This window comes from Chironomus tepperi, unplaced genomic scaffold, assembly GCF_022539635.2.
Source record: "Chironomus tepperi strain 1889 unplaced genomic scaffold, CSIRO-AGI_Ctep_v1 contig_13, whole genome shotgun sequence".
Lineage (NCBI taxonomy): Eukaryota > Metazoa > Arthropoda > Insecta > Diptera > Chironomidae > Chironomus > Chironomus tepperi.
Window position 1 is genome coordinate 909,340 of NW_027226135.1, and position 16,552 is coordinate 925,891.

A 16,552-nucleotide genomic window follows, 5' to 3' on the forward strand; every position below is an offset into this window, starting at 1 on the left:
ATCAGTGAACGACCCCAAACATAATTTTGGCAATTCACAGATCAAAAGATTTATTTAACGACCGTCGACATCCTTTGTGTCTTTATATTGGACGTCTTTTTTTTGTGTCGCAATTTAAATTCTGTGAGGAAGGTTAAGAAAGAAGAAGCAATTAAAGAATTTGAATATTGTGTCTATTTTGGGATTCTGAGAAGAATTTTGGCTATTAATATTTGGTAAACTTACATACTTGCTTCCTACTGGCCGTACAGATCAATTGTGATCCATGGCCTCCCTCAGTCGGTTCCTGTAATTGGCTCTATCGCTGGCTACCGCTTGCCAATTTCCGATTCCAAGTGTGACACTATCTCTATCGATAGCTTCCTTCCATGAGTTGTTCCATGCCTATGTTGGGAATATAAGCATGAATTAGAAGAATTATGGCAATTTTTGAGATGAATAAGGCAGAACAGTATTGAAAATTGGAGGATATGGAGCATCATAAGCTGCATATTACATGGGCTTATCTAGGTTTGGGATTGGGGATAGTTGGGAGTAGCAGGGCTTTATTTTGGAGACTTCGGAAAAGACTGAAGTTGGACTTTGAAGTTCGACTGGATTCTAAAGCAGTTCGGACTCCTGGATTGCTGTACTAGACAACCGCCCTCCTTCCTCTTTTCCTCCTCTTCCTCCTTCTGACAATTTGTGTCAAATTCGCTTTAAATCCAGTCACAATTGGACAGAGTCATGCTTGCCTGGTGTCAGATTTTGAATCGATTTACTAACTTGTCCCAGAAGGCATAAGACGTAGAATTGATCATAAATCCAAGTCCTAACCAGCATAATTTTTTCGCTAGAGTTTAGACTAAATTCGATGAACTTCCCCCTTATTCTAGAGTCATGTCGACTTGAGAACCAAATTTTGAACAAAATTCTTCAATTTTCTCAGTGAAAAAAATTCCTAAAAATTGCTGTAGCTCTGATTAAGAGTGGGGTTGACCTGCCCCTGTCCCTCCCCCTTCTCAATACCCCAATAAAATTATTAATAATTTAAATAAAATTAGAATTTAAAATCAAAAAAAAAAAATTCAAATATTTTTGCATTAATTTATTCAATTTTATGCTGATTCCAAATTGGCATCAAAAATGCCGTTATCGTCCATGATCATTGTTACAGACTTGACCGTGAATATTTTATTTTCATGCATATTCAAGTCTAGCTGTTTATTTAATAGTCAACCTTGAACCAATAAACAAAAAACCTGAATTTTCAGTTTATATGCTCAAAAATCAGCAAGCTCCTCAAGTTCAACATATGCTGTTCATGACGTCACAGACTTGACTTTAGGATTCATCAATCTGAAACTTGTTTGACATTTTTTTTTTCAGACTGAATTTCTCTCGTGGATCTTCCTTTGTTGACGAAACTTCTTTCACCTTAAAATGCGTGCAAAAATTTTTTATGTGATTAGTTTGAGTCTGTTAAGCTTGAAGTGAAGACTGAACTTTTGTTATCAAAAAAAGGAATTGAAAAATAGAAAAAATTGAAATATTTTAGAAATGAAGCTTTTAGTTCAAATATTAGCAGTACTAGCTGTGCTGGAGATAAAAGGAGTTTTTGGTCTTTTACGTGAGTATTCAATCATGATGTGGAGTGGGTCTGCTGTGTCATGAGCTATGAACTATCCAAAATAGCAAAAGATGGTTAATGGATTCAAAAGCTGGCTTCAAGGCTCACTGTTGAGTGTTCTTAATTCCAAAACCGAAACTGATACTTTCCAGATAGTCTCAATCTCAGTCTCGGCATCAAGAATGTTTTAAGAGTGACGTCACCTTGAAGTTCAAGATTATGTCGAGACTGAGACGTCGGGAAACGCAAATAGCACTGACTTAGTGCCAGATTCAATTAAAATCTATTAAAATTGCTACCCTCTTTTCCAAGCATTTTATCATAATTGCTTATCTATCCGCCATATTTTAATATAAGCGAATTTTGGAAATAGTCAGTTATAAACCTTGCCATCTCTATTGTGAGATTGACATTCTTTAAATGATCGGACCATTCATTGATTCGAATAGTCCATTAAAATTCTTAGTCCGCATATAGCTTAGATATTAATATCAAAGGGTAATTTGAGGCAGACCCAATTTTTTGGGTATATACTTGATATTTGGTCAAACTTGGTTAGTCAAATTTCAACTTCCTTAATCTTCCGTCTTAATTAAGTCTTAATTCAATTCATTGTCTGTCTTACTTACTTATTACATCGTTGGTCGAACAGATCAATTGTGATCCATGACCTCCTCCAGGTATCGCGTGAAGCTGGCTCTATCGCTGGCTACCGCTTGTCAATTCCTGATACCAAATGCATTTCTATATCTATCGATAGCTTCCTTCCAAGAGTTCTTTGGGCGTCCACGGGCTCTTTTACCGTCCAGAAAATCAGCTTTGAAGAACTTAATTAATGGACTTTCATTTTCTGTCCATATCTAATAATTACTGATTAGGTATAGGCTATGATCCACTAATCCTCGACTTTCAAAATTCAAAATCAATATTAAATCAATTTTACTATCAAATTTTCAGCCCCAAACATAACAATATGTCATCGAAGTGATCCACACATCAGTGACTGCATAGTAAATGCCATCGAATCAATCAGAGATAGACTAGCGACTGGAGATTTAGGAGATGGATACTTAGTTCCACCAATGGAGCCATTTAGGATAAATGAGTAAGTTATGGTTTACTTACTTATTTACTGGAACCATGCTTCGACTTGGAGCCTAGGTTATTACAAAAGGCTTTCCATCTGACTCTGTTACTGGCCACATCATAAAGCTTGTAAAGTTATGGTTTGATGTTAGTTAATTGTTGGCATTGGGGCTATGTTAGGTTTGTCTTTGTGCTGATTTTTTGATGGGAGGGAACTCCTTTGGTGGTATGATGGTATTGTACTGTATATATGCATTGCTGGTATGATACAGTGTTACATCTAGAATGGGAAAGTGATATTGTAGCGGTATTTGAGGCTTTGTCTTACTAAGTGTGTTACTGTACATTACCAGAGATGGACCTATATTGTAACTTGATGTACCGTGCCTTGGCACACTGTACAATCACCAGGGACATCAACCCATGCTGTAAAATGATGCAAGATTAAAGCATTAATGCTTTTTTGGACATAAGCAACTTACCCGCATGGTTCTTCATATATGACGACGTCTGAATTCTTGGGAAGGCATATGGGTGGGGAGAAAGGATTAAATAGTGCTAAAATTAATCATTTTTCCTTTAATTTCAATTTTTCAGGAGTAATTTCGGAGAAGAAGGCGGACTTCGAGTATTTTTGAGAGATTTGTCAATCCATGGAGTATCAAAATTCGTCATTGAGAAGCTCCGGTAAGTACTAAAGCTCATAATTGGCTCATACCGACTAAAATTGCATATGCAGTCATGTTGACTGTTCCATTCAATGTCATGGACAACTTCAACCTCCTTAATACCATTTCTAATCAATTTCTCATTCAAATTCAACAGCGCGAATCCAACAGACATCAAATTTGACACCCTAATTTACATCCCAAAGCTTGACATCCACGGAAAGTACAAAATGACATTCAAGTTCCTTGGAAATCTTGTCAACAGCGATGGCGACTACTACACACAACTTACAGGACCTAAACTCAAATTCCACATGAAAGGACATCGCTACATGAAGGATGGGCAGGAATTCTTCAAATTTGAGCCATTTGCTGTGAAATTCAATCGCGGAAAAGTCAGTCAACTTAAAATTTCGAACCTTTTTGGCGGCAATAAGCTCATGGGTGACATTGTACATTCGATAATTTTAAGCAATCCTGACTTTGTGCTGCAAAATGTTTATCCAAAAATTGAGGCAAATTTATCAAAAATTTTAACGTCACTGGCTAATAAAGTTGTTGAAAAGTCATCGTTTGATGAAATGTTTCCGTTGTGATTTAGTGACTAAATTTTAGATAATTTTTAATGTAAAGCTGTTTTAGGGTTAATAAAAATTAATTTTTGATTTTAATTAAATTAATTAAGTATTACCATAGCACTTACTTCCTTGGCTGGGGTGAATGGGGATCAAGGTCGGGTTTAGAGAACGTCTATAGACAGCTCTATCTGAGGATTGTCATGTTTGTGTGGAATTTGTGAGTGTAACGCTGGTAGCATACCTAGCATGCTCAAAATTGATGATATTGTCAGTTTTTAAGCAGAATTGATGCAGGAATTGATACAAGATGTGACCTAAGACTAAACCTTAAAACGGGGTTTAAACCAGAGTTCCAGGACTCTATTGTTCCATTGTTGAGGTGTCTCGACTTCTTCAGACTCTAAATCCACTTAATCGAGTCTAAACTCCAATAAAGACTCCTTTTCGAAATTTAAAAGTTAGAAATTCTAAAAAATTACCAATTCTGGTCTAAGGACGGCTTCATGTTGTCTGGAAGGCAGTTTTACGTTAAATCTATCTTTAAACCGAACCAGACCATGAACTGATGTCGAAATTGACCTACTTGTACTATTCACAAGCTTTAATGGAGAAGCGAAAGTCAGAAAGGTCAGTGATTCCATGTCTATACCTTGACATACTAAATCATCAAGGTTCCCCGAAGTCACAATTTCGATGAATTTTCGTGACTGAGACTTGTACCGAGACTGAGACCAGAGTTAGGAAAAGAACAGAGAAGAACGAGACCAAGACTAAGAACAAGATTGAGAACGGGACCTGAACCGAGATATAAACTAAGAACAAGATCATGAATGGGACCGACAACGAGATCGAGACCGGAATCAAGATCAGGATTCAGACTAAAAACTAGAAGAAGACTGCAATTAAAATGTGTAATAAGAACGACACTGGACTTGGGGTCAAGACTGGAAGCGGAACCGAGAAAAAGATGAAGAACGGAAAGAGGACTGCGAACAAAATCAGGAATAACAATTAGACTTGGATTGGAACTGGGACTGAGATGGAGACCGAAACTATGGACTAAATGGGCTTGGAACCATGATCGAGGCTATGACTGAGACTGAGACTAGACATCAATCGTTCAGTCTCACTATCTGCCTCAACATTCACTTCAAATCATCCTAAACCTTTAAACTGAAAAGTTCAATAAACTATATATTGCAAATGAACATAATTTGAATCACAAATGACTGTTATGACACATCATAACAGAACAATATCTAATTAATGCAGAATTATTTAAAATTATTCACTGAGTTTAATTCTGTATTGATTTTAAGAACAAGTAACAAAATTAATTTAATGTAAGATGAAGGTGTTAAATTCTTACAAAATATTTAGATTTTATTGATGCGCCGACACTATTTGACTTATTTTGTAGGTCGTATGGGGTATGTGTAAGTATTGGGATTCTGGGATTCAGTGGTAAAAAAGCATACAAGAAGTTTGACAACAGATTGGTGTAACTATAGATTGTTGCTTGATTCATCCACAATTGACGTCAGCCTGATGTCGGATTTTAGATATATTGACATGTGCAGCTTGGAGGAGTCTGATGCCAATTTTTGTACAAAATTCTTCAATTTTCTAGAATTTTTAGGTACAAAAATCCCAAAATTCCTTAACTTTTGGTTTCTGGTTGACAGCATAGAAGCAAAAGACGCTATTGTCCGCACTTTGTCTGTCCCGTCTCTGTCTGTCCGTCTTCTTGTCTGTCCGTCTTGTCTGTCTGTCCCGTCTTGTCTGTCCCGTCTCTGTCTGTCCGTCTTCTTGTCTGTCCGTCTTGTCTGTCTGTCCCGTCTCTGTCTGTCTGTCCCGTCTCTGTCTGTCTGTCCGTCTCTGTCTGTCTGTCTGTCCCGTCTCTGTCTGTCTGTCTGTCCCGTCTCTGTCTGTCTGTCCGTCTCTGTCTGTCTGTCTGTCCGTCTCTGTCTGTCTGTCTGTCTGTCTGTCCGTCTCTGTCTGTCTGTCCGTCTCTGTCTGTCTGTCCGTCTCTGTCTGTCTGTCCCGTCTTGTCTGTCTGTCCCGTCTTGTCTGTCTGTCTGTCCCGTCTTGTCTGTCTGTCTGTCCCGTCTTGTCTGTCTGTCTGTCTGTCTGTCCCGTCTTGTCTGTCTGTCTGTTCCGTCTTGTCTGTCTGTCTGTTCCGTCTTGTCTGTCTGTCTGTTCCGTCTTGTCTGTCTGTCTGTTCCGTCTTGTCTGTCTGTCTGTTCCTGTCCGTCTCTATCTGTCCGTCTTGTCTGTCTGTCCCGTCTCTGTCTGTCCCGTCTCTGTCTGTCCGTCAGTCTGTCTGTCCCGCATCCCATTTCGGCTTCTGTCTTGGTCATCAATTCAGAAAAAGCAAGAAAAATTGCCTCTAATTTGCTATATCTGTGACATAACTTATGAACATCCCTTTCTTCTTATTCTTGTACATCGATAGAGCAATTCATCTGGGAATTTAACAACTGTTTTTCCATTTTTAGTTTGTCATTGAATTCACATATTAACAGACCTTTACAGTCTTTCATGCAATTTTAAATTAATCAAAAATTTTACAAGAAAGCATGAAACTCCTCGAGACATTTAGTGCCATTAACATTCTAATTGTAGCTATAGCTGCATTAGACCATCAAGAATATAAGAAATTTAGTGATAATGTGTGTCAAAATAGTTCCAATGCTGGAATTGAGTGTTTATGTGGCATTGAAAATAATCAATTGTTGAAAATTTACCAGAGTAAGTTGGGAATTCCATGCTATTTATAGCTATAGAATATGCTTCATGGGCACCTTGATGCTTTGTCTTAATTTGTTGGACATTGAAGCTTCAAATGAGTTGAGTTGGAATTGGACAATTTCAGAATTGGGTCGGATTGTTGCTAAGGGTTGGGAGGGGTTAGGGAGGGGTCAGGGAGGGGTTTGGTGTGGATTAGCACCCAATACCTCCTTCCTACATCCCTAATTTCAAGCTTAAAATTCCCTTTATTCCACAGCCTGGTCACCATTCACATCAACCCACAAATACGCAAATTCCCACAATTTCGGTGACTTTTTCGCCTGCAACAGCATATCCAACACTCAATACTGTCTAGTCCAATACTACCAAGATTCAAATCCTCAACCAATTCCCGTCCAGCCATCAACATCTTATTACCAAAAGCTTTGGACAGACCTTGATGTGTCATTTTTGGGTGCTGTTTGTGTTCCGACTTCTTGTGACTCAAAGGATGTCCGGGAGATTTTGGAGAGCCTTTATGCAGGACATAACTTGAGTTTTAGTGACAAAATAGTCTGCAAGACTGGAAAAAGTGAAAAATTTGGAATTAAATTGGACGAAAATAATTTTTGGTTCCTTTATTGGTGGAATTGGCAGAAAATTGGGTAAGGGGGGTCGTCCATAAGTTACGTAACCCACTTTTAAGATTGTTACGTAATGACTGAACGTCCCCATTGTTAAATAGAATCAAAAACAAAAAATATGGGGTCGTCCACAAGTTACGTAACCCACTTTTAAGATTGTTACGTAATTACTGAACGTCCCCACAATAATAAATTCACATTTTTTTTCCAGCATCTGCTCCTCTATTGTCATTGTAGCAGTAATACTGTCAATATTAAATATTGATACACTCAAAACCGCGAATATCATTAAAAGCCTATTTATATCCACAAATGATGAATCACCAACTGCATATCTTAACGGTTTTAAAGCAAATACAATCATATTGATTACGTTTTATCATTCGTACCTGTCGAAAATTTCGATGCCATTTAGGGATGGTGAAAATCTGCATAGATTCACAAATGAGACGCTGTACCAAAGTTTTGGAATGTTGGCTGTGATTATGGATATATTTTTCATTATTGGTGGACTGTTGACGGCAAGGTCACTTAAGAGGGGACTTGAGAGTGGGTAAGTAAATTGGTTTTGATGGATATTGAGGCAAGGCTGTTGTGGATTGTGTTTGGAATGGATATTGTAGTCTATTTTGGGTGGTGGAAGGCTTTAAGAAGCCTATAGCGGGGCTTGGGGTCAATTTAGTGCCAGATCCATGTCATACCGTGCTTATAGCATCATAGAGAGGATAGGAGGGGATAGGAGGATATAGGAGGATATAGGAGGATATAGGAGGATATAGGAGGATATAGGAGGATATAGGAGGATATAGGAGGATATAGGAGGATATAGGAGGATATAGGAGGATATAGGAGGATATAGGAGGATATAGGAGGATATAGGAGGATATAGGAGGTCCCTAATAAGACTACATCATCCAAATCTACAAAATCCTTGCCATTCAGTGCCCTATAATCCAAAAATTCCCAAAATTCATCTTTTTTCAGCAACAAAGTCACTTGGATTGTCAAATTTTACTTCAAACGGATAATGCGGCTACTTCCAGTGGCATTATTTGTTGTTGCTCTATTAGTCACGTCCAGTACAGACACCACAGCACCATATGATATTGGCATGAAAGGAGTAGACAAACAGACGCTTTGGACATTGCCATTTGTGTATAATTTTATGAATTATCCTAATACGGTAAGTAAATCTTTATAACTAGAGTATCAGGAGCGCCCGTGGCGATGGGGCGCCAGAATTTTCAGCTTCACATAGCTTCATGTGGCATCACATTACACCCCCCATACCCCCTGATACCCCTCAATTTTTGGCTTCACAAAATGCATCTGATGCTGTATATAAGGCACTATAAGGCAAAGAGACAGGTTTTAGGTACTGGAGTGGTCTTTCTGTTCCTGAGCCTCACTCAGTTGACCCCTAAAACTGGCTCTACCGCTGGATGTCCTTTACCATTAACCAATGCTTCTCTGTCTCTATCAACAGCTTCTCTCCAAGAGTATATCCATTAAAATGAGCATGTTCAATTTTTTTTTGGAGATACCTATGTCCATCCAGCTTCCTCCTTAACTGTTCAAGTTTAATAATATAGAATTAATTTTTAGAATGAAACATTCATCTGGTTCATTGCTGTATATCTACAACTTATCATTATTGCACCTTTTGTACTAATGTTGACCAGGATGGATAAGTATGGAAATTCAATTGCAATTTTACTGATGACTGCTTTTGGGGCTATTAGGATACTGCACACATCACATAACTATTACGGTCAGGTTTTTAGTATAACGAATGCTGAGTAAGTAGAGGTTGAGGAATGTTGTAGCCTAACAGGCTAAGATCATGTCCTTAAGAGCTTGATCTACATGAATTTACTAGTTGAGGATGCATGCTTGCTATATTTTGAACCAAAAAGTCGAACTTGAGTCGAATTTGTATGATTTTTTCCAGATTTGGCAGGACTTTAAAGTGGAGTCCGGACTTTGAAAGTCCGGACTTTCAAAGTCCGGACTTTGAAAAAAAAAGTGGAGTCCGGACTTTCAAAGTCCGGACTTTAGTGGAGTCCGGACTTTAGAATAGTCCGGACTTTGAAAGTCCGGACTTTGGGACTTTGGGAGTCCGAAAAGTCCCATACAAATTTTTTTTTTTTTTTAAAGTATTTTAATATTTTTTTTTCGATTACACTGCGTAACCCGAGCTAAAAAGTGAATTTTTTGACATTTTTTTCGGTTACACTGCGTAACCCGAGCTAAAAAAGTGAATTTTTTGACATTTTTTTCGGTTACACTGCGTAACCCGAGCTAAAAAAGTGAATTTTTTGACATTTTTTTCGGTTACACTGCGTAACCCGAGCTAAAAAAGTGAATTTTTTGACATTTTTTTCGGTTACACTGCGTAACCCGAGCTAAAAAAAGTGAATTTTTTGACATTTTTTTCGGTTACACTGCGTAACCCGAGCTAAAAAAGTGAATTTTTTGACATTTTTTTCGGTTACACTGCGTAACCCGAGCTAAAAAAGTGAATTTTTTGACATTTTTTTCGGTTACACTGCGTAACCCGAGCTAAAAAAGTGAATTTTTTGACATTTTTTCGGTTACACTGCGTAACCCGTCGCAACAAAGTCCAAAGTCCAAAGTCCAAAGTCCAAAGTCCAAAGTCCAAAGTCCAAAGTCCAAAGTCCAAAGTCCAAAGTCCAAAGTCCAAAGTCCAAAGTCCAAAGTCCAAAGTCCAAAGTCCAAAGTCCAAAGTCCAAAGTCCAAAGTCCAAAGTCCAAAGTCCAAAGTTCAAAGTCCAAAGTCCAAAGTCCAACCCGTCGCGTAACAAAGTCCAAAAACCACTTTTTCAAGTCATGTTACGCAGTGTAACCGAAAAAGATGTCAAAAAAATCAATCTTTTAGCTCGGGTTACGCAGTGTAACCGAAAAAAATGTCAAAAAATTCAATTTTTTAGCTCGGGTTACGCAGTGTAACCGAATAAAATGTCAAAAAAATCAATTTTTTAGCTCGGGTTACGCAGTGTAACCGAAAAAAATGTCAAAAAAATCAATTTTTTAGCTCGGGTTACGCAGTGTAACCGAAAAAAAATGTCCAAAAATTCCCAAAGTCCCAAAGTCAAAGTCTCAAAGTCCCAAAAGTCCGGACTTTCATAGTCCGGACTTTAGTGGAGTCCGGACTTTCAAAGTCCGGACTTTAGTGGAGTCCGGACTTTCAAAGTCCGGACTTTTGGGACTTTTCGGACTTTTAAAGTCCGGACTCCAAAGTCCTGCCAACTCTGATTTTTTCATACAAAAATACGAGTAGACTTTGAGCATTGATTTCAGCTTCCTCTGCTCTTAAGAACAGGTTCTTTGCCTGCTGAGGCTAGTCATAGACTGCATTCTGTCAATTCTTAATGCAACAAACTTAAAATAATTATAAGGCACTTCCAAAACTGCAAGCATGCGTATATAAAACGTAGAATATGCAAGTCTGCAGTTTTTGGCGGTTCCTTTAATTATTCCTGACATTTAATTATTTACAGGATGCTCATGGACGATCAGATTCTAAAAAAATACACTGCAGGACGTCTTAGATTATTTTCATTTTTTGGTGGACTTATGATTGAACGATTTCTAAGTGAAAAATTGACAATAAATATGGTAAATATGGTGTGTTTAAAGTTTGTATGGATTTGGGTATCCTGTGTCCAAAAAGATGGTTTTACTGGAGTTCAGGCTCTGGATAAAGAGAGTCTGGACTTTAATGGAGGTGGCTTATCCATGCAGTTCAGCTCTGAACAGCGAAAATTGGTTAAATTATCAAAAATTCGGTACTTGACTTGCGTGAGTCTGATTTGGAGTCGGATTTGACTAAAGCAGACAAAATGGCAGATTCACTCCGGTCTAGTGCTGGATTTTTGGATCGATTAACCTTTTTGTGCTCTTCTGGTGCCAATTTATTGTTAAAATTGATCAAAAATGGTTGAAAAACCATAAAAATTGACAAAAATCTGATTTGTCATAGCCAAGCTTTAGTCACAGCCAATCTTGAATCACAGCCAAGCTTGAGTCACAGCCAAGCTTGAGTCACGGCCAAGCTCCTTCTTCATGGCTATGACTCAATATCAAGCAGCTCCTTTCGACTGACCACCCATAAAACTCATCAAAAATCCTTTTTTCCTCAACAGCTAAAATTCCAAATAGCATCAACAGTCACAGCACTAATCGCAATCATCCTCATCACCATCGGAGCAACAAAGTCAATTCCTGAGCTCATTTCAGTCGGTGACGTTCTTCTGGTCTTAGTCTTTATCTCACTTTATTACTTCTTTTATCACAGCAACTGGAAAATTAAGAAATTTTATTCGCTGAATATTTGGAAAATTATATCAAAAATGGGACTTAGTATATATCTTATGTCTGGATATGTTGTGTTTACGATTGCTGAACGTCAAGTGGAACCGATGGAAATTGATAGTAAAATTGTTTTTGTGAGTTGAAATTTTTGGGATTTTTGGAAATTTTTGCAAATTTTTTGAAATTTTTTTGCAATTTTTTCAATTTTTTCTCATTTTTTAATTAATTTTTGAGAATTTTAGACCAAAATTCTAATTTTTTACAATTTTTTAAGTTTGGCTTATTCATCAATGACGTCATCATGATCATCGTTGCCGTCCTGCCAACCTACATACTTATTGAGGAACCATTCTCAAGACTTGGAGATTATATTGCCAAAAATTGCTTTAAATAGTCCGAATTCTGGAGTTTTGCGGACCTGAGAGGCAGCTAGAATGCTTTATAAGATAGGTGGGGGTAGGGTGGGGTCGACCCCATCCCCGATCCTTTCGAAATTCTGCAATTTTTTAAATTAAAATTAATAAAAAATTTGAATAAAAAAATGAATAAATTTTTCAATTTTCTGAAGGGGGTCATTAGGGGTATGAGGGGTATCCTACCCCTAACTACACCCCTAATTCCCATCTCTACCACAAACAACAACAACAAAATAAACAAAACTTTTCCATTTGTTTATCAATTTGTTAATCTACAGTTAAAAAAGAATTCTAAACAAATTAAAAATTCTGGCAAAAAAATGACGACAAAAATATTTTTTTATTTTTTTTTTATGAATAAAATATAAACTTGTTTGCACAAAATATATATATATTTACTTTTTAGAACATGAAAATATCATCAAAAATTCTTGCACATCTGAAAATAAATACTGTTGGAAAAATTGACATTTTAGTCAGTATTGTTTAGATACTTAAGGATTAAAGTTGTAGAATTGAAGATTGTGGAAGTAAAAATTGGTGAATTTTGAGATTGGAAAATTATTTGAAATTTAAATTTTAGAAAAATATTAGAAACTGAAGCAATTCATTTTAAATTGATTAAATTTAAAAAAATATTAAAAATGAGAATTTTTATCGAAATTTTTGTGATTTTATTTGTGATTCAAATAAAAGGATCGGACAGTTTATTACGTAAGTATTATGAAATATTTCTATAGTTAATCCTCTGTTAAATCGTTAAATGTCAAAAATCGGACCCCATGTCAGCGTGCTTCTGGCCCAATTCAATGAAATCCGGCCTCAGACAAGAGTCAAATCGACATGATTCTAATCGGAAGTGGACTCGAGTTGACTCAAGTCGACTACAAATTTAACTAATATGTAGTCCACTTCAAGCTCTACTTCTTTGTTACACAGCAGAAATGTCAATAGACATCATATTTGACTCATGCTATGGACAATACAGTGTCGAAAGAAGTCGACCTTGTGTCGAATTTGAAATTTTCGTACAATTTTGTCTAATTTTAACATTAATTATCATTTATTTTAGCTAAAGATTGATCTACAAATAAAAATTTTTCATTTTTTTTCAATTTTGGTTTTCAAATTAATGAAAATGACTGAAAATTTACGGCTTTTTCGATATGTCGGTAGCATGATATCAGTAAATATCAGTCAGGCTCGGATTTCGTATAGAAAAGCCGAATTGATTCGATTGATTTGACTCCATACTAAATTCTAATCGACTTTGACCTCTAGACATGACTATTGTCTGTGTTCTGATTCAATATAACACTAGTCTAAAGACAAACCCGGCATAAATTTGTCTTGGGACTGGATTTTTAGCCTTTTTTACACCATGTGCTTCAATGTGTGCTTTTGTTGTTCCAGTTCATGCAATAATTCAAGAAAATGTTGAAATATCAAGAAACTAGTTTGCCTAATTTATTCAATATAAATATCAAATTTGCTCCTTTTTTGACATAATTATGCACATGCAGCTGCTTATTATATTTACGATTCTTTATCTTTATTTTGTGCAAAATCATTTTACATTCATAAACAGTCTGACACCTGAGTGAAAATAAAAGTTGTCTCGCCATAAAATTATATGAATAAATTTAATTAATTAAATTTGTTTATTTGTGAAATCTCAAAAAATATATTAAACTTGATTCTTTAATGTCTTCTTGAGGTAGATTATGAACTTGTTGGATATGATAATTTGAATATATTCTGCGTCTGTTTTTAGTTTATATAGTTCATTAATATTCTAAATATAAGTTGCAATAGTTAATACAAAAATATTCTTTTCAGCACCCAACATTCAAACATGCCATCGCAATGACCCACACATCAGTGACTGCATCGTTCGATCTGTCACAGCACTTTTACCAAGACTTGCAACTGGAGACTTGGGTGGAGGGTTTAAAGTACCATCATTGGAGCCATTTGTATTGAAAGAGTAAGTTTTGTGATAATTAAGAGGAGTCTGGAGTCCAAGTGATTCAAGAGGTGCCTTAGGTGCCTCCATATACGAATCTAGACCTTCACAATTGAGTTCATCTGACTCTGGTCTTTATTACATTTTACTGATAATTTTCATGAATTATTGCTGAATTTAAGGATTGAATTTGATCACAAAATAGTCAAAAAATGATTAATTTTCACTGAAAATGCCCAAAAATCCTTAAAAATATTCACAATTTATCGACATAATTTTACTTTAGCTTGAAATTGACTCGAATTTTGTATGGAGACCGAGTCAACATCTCCATACAAAATCCGAATCAACTTCAAGCTCTGAATTTCACTAACATTTTTATTTAATTTTTCAGAATAAGCTTTGGAGAGGAAAATGGCCTAAAAGTCCAATTATTCAACATTAATGTCCACGGAACGACAAAGTTTCATGTTGAAAAATTACGGTAAGCTACATCCATTCATTACGTAACGCTCTAAGGGCCTCCTACTCCTTAGAGCCTTGTTAGCCCCCATACAATGGTCAGGAGGGTCAAGTGCTTAGTTATAGCATTACATAATAAGCAACCAACCCAAATAAATTAATGAATCCCTTCCTAATTCCAGCATCAACGTTAAAGACCTCAAATTCGACGTCCTCATCGCCCTACCTAAACTAGACGTTAAAGGAAAGTACAAAATGGTCTTCAACTTCCTAGGCGCACCAGTCCTCAGCGACGGCGACCTTTACACTCAATTCTCAGGTGCCAAAATTCGTGCATCAATGAAAGGACATCGCTACCTCAAGAATGGCAAAGAATACGTCAAATTTGAACCATTTGGAATTAAATTTGATCGCGGTGTCGTCAGTGACTTAAAAATTACAAATTTATTTAATGGAAATAAAGTTTTAGGTGAAATTGTTCATGCTCTGTTGAGGAACAATCCAGATTTTGTGATTAAAAATATTTATCCATCACTTGAAAGTAATTTATCGCAAATATTTACAAATGTTGGTAATACAGTTGTGGAGCAAGCTTCGATTGATGAGTTGTTGCCTTTGTAGATTTAAGAATTTGGATGTAGATACTTAGGACTTAATAAAATAAGGAATTTAATGAATCAATTACATTATTTTAGTCATTTTGATCGTAATTTGTGTGATTTTCAGGATTTATGTCAATCAGTAGCTAGGAACAACCTGCAGAAAAGAGCTCATGCAATAGATGACAACCTATGGAAGGGCATACTGCGGAAGGTGAACTGGTGAACGGCCTGGCTTAAGTCAAGACTGCAAAGAGCTAAAGTAAAGACCAGCAAAGCAAATACCAAGCTAATACACAGTATTCACGGAACTCAATATCACAAAATCAACCGTAAATCACAGAAAAGTCAATAAGAAATGTTATGTTCCTGACCATCAAGCTGACAGCTTCTATTTTTGGCTTCATTTGATGTTGTTCACTTCATTGTCTTCTATTATGTACTAAGTAGTCTTCCGACTCCAAAATCCCAAAGTATTCCTCACTTCTAATACATTTTTAAGTCATAATCAACAACAATTAACATGATTAGCATCAGTTCTTACTACGATCAACATGCTTTGACTGAGAAAAGTTTGAGAATCTCAGCAAATTGAGGTACAAGTTTTTATTCAATACCAAACTTATTATCATCTAAAACTAGTTTCATTTTTATGGTTTTTCCTTGTCAAATTCTTGCCAAAAAATCAAAACAATGTGCAAAATATAAAAATTTCATATTCTCAGTTTTTTGTTTACTTTTAGAGTGACCCCTATATAGAATGCTTTCTCGCTGGAAATCCCGAAAATCTCAAAAAATCTCAAAATTTCAAAAGTCGGGATCGGGATTGAAAATTGCAATTTTTAGGCAAATTTTGCATTTTAAATGTAAATTTTTGAAAATTATTCGGAATATTTTTTATATTTTTCTTAAAATTTTCATTTTATTTTATAATATTTTTGCAATCCAACAGCTTGTCCATGTTAATTTATTGATTTTCGCTGTTAAAATGTTCGAAAAACCTCCTTTCAGTGATGAACTATTTTCGGGATCCCGGTATTTCCAGGGATATCCCGAAAATTCCAATCCCGATCCCGATCCCGAAAATTTATCGGGACCGGGATTTCGAGAAAGCATATAGTATATAGGTAATGTTGGAGGGTCGTTCATAAATGATGTAAATTGATTGAAGGGAACATTTGGGAATTATGGAATGATTAGGGGGAAGAAGGACCGGGATCTACAATTTGGTACGGTGTCTCGATTTCGACTCATTATTTTGTTACGAATCATATCCTAACAGACAAAGAGAATGGTCCGTAATTTGACCATGAAAGCATGCTCTTTATTTATTAGTGGACGGTAGGTTGATGGGGAGCTCATTTGATTGTCTGTGACATTTTTTGACAAAAAAAGATGAACGACCCCTAGTAAGTAAATAAATAATTATGTATTTTTAATAATTCATTAGGTTTTTTTCC

General features: G+C 36.2%; 3 protein-coding genes across 3 annotated transcripts; all 3 read left to right on the forward strand.

Annotated features, from left to right (window-relative positions):
* Window positions 1-498: 498 nt before the first annotated feature.
* On the forward strand, window positions 499-3,993 carry LOC139090862 (uncharacterized). Its single transcript, XM_070640717.1, has 4 exons — window positions 499-1,609; window positions 2,567-2,714; window positions 3,293-3,382; window positions 3,521-3,993. The coding sequence occupies exons 1-4, from the start codon at window positions 1,540-1,542 to the stop codon at window positions 3,957-3,959; spliced, it is 747 nt and encodes a 248-aa protein (XP_070496818.1). The 5' UTR covers window positions 499-1,539; the 3' UTR covers window positions 3,960-3,993.
* A 2,937-nt stretch (window positions 3,994-6,930) lies between these two features.
* LOC139090693 (uncharacterized) lies at window positions 6,931-12,103 on the forward strand. The gene is made up of 7 exons (XM_070640497.1): window positions 6,931-7,336; window positions 7,527-7,868; window positions 8,300-8,498; window positions 8,921-9,114; window positions 10,836-10,953; window positions 11,481-11,783; window positions 11,924-12,103. Exons 2-7 carry the CDS (start codon window positions 7,720-7,722, stop codon window positions 12,041-12,043), a joined length of 1,083 nt encoding a protein of 360 aa, XP_070496598.1. The 5' UTR covers window positions 6,931-7,336; window positions 7,527-7,719; the 3' UTR covers window positions 12,044-12,103.
* A 439-nt stretch (window positions 12,104-12,542) lies between these two features.
* LOC139090845 (protein takeout-like) lies at window positions 12,543-15,174 on the forward strand. The gene is made up of 4 exons (XM_070640693.1): window positions 12,543-12,779; window positions 13,905-14,052; window positions 14,426-14,515; window positions 14,676-15,174. Exons 1-4 carry the CDS (start codon window positions 12,710-12,712, stop codon window positions 15,112-15,114), a joined length of 747 nt encoding a protein of 248 aa, XP_070496794.1. The 5' UTR covers window positions 12,543-12,709; the 3' UTR covers window positions 15,115-15,174.
* Window positions 15,175-16,552: the final 1,378 nt, after the last annotated feature.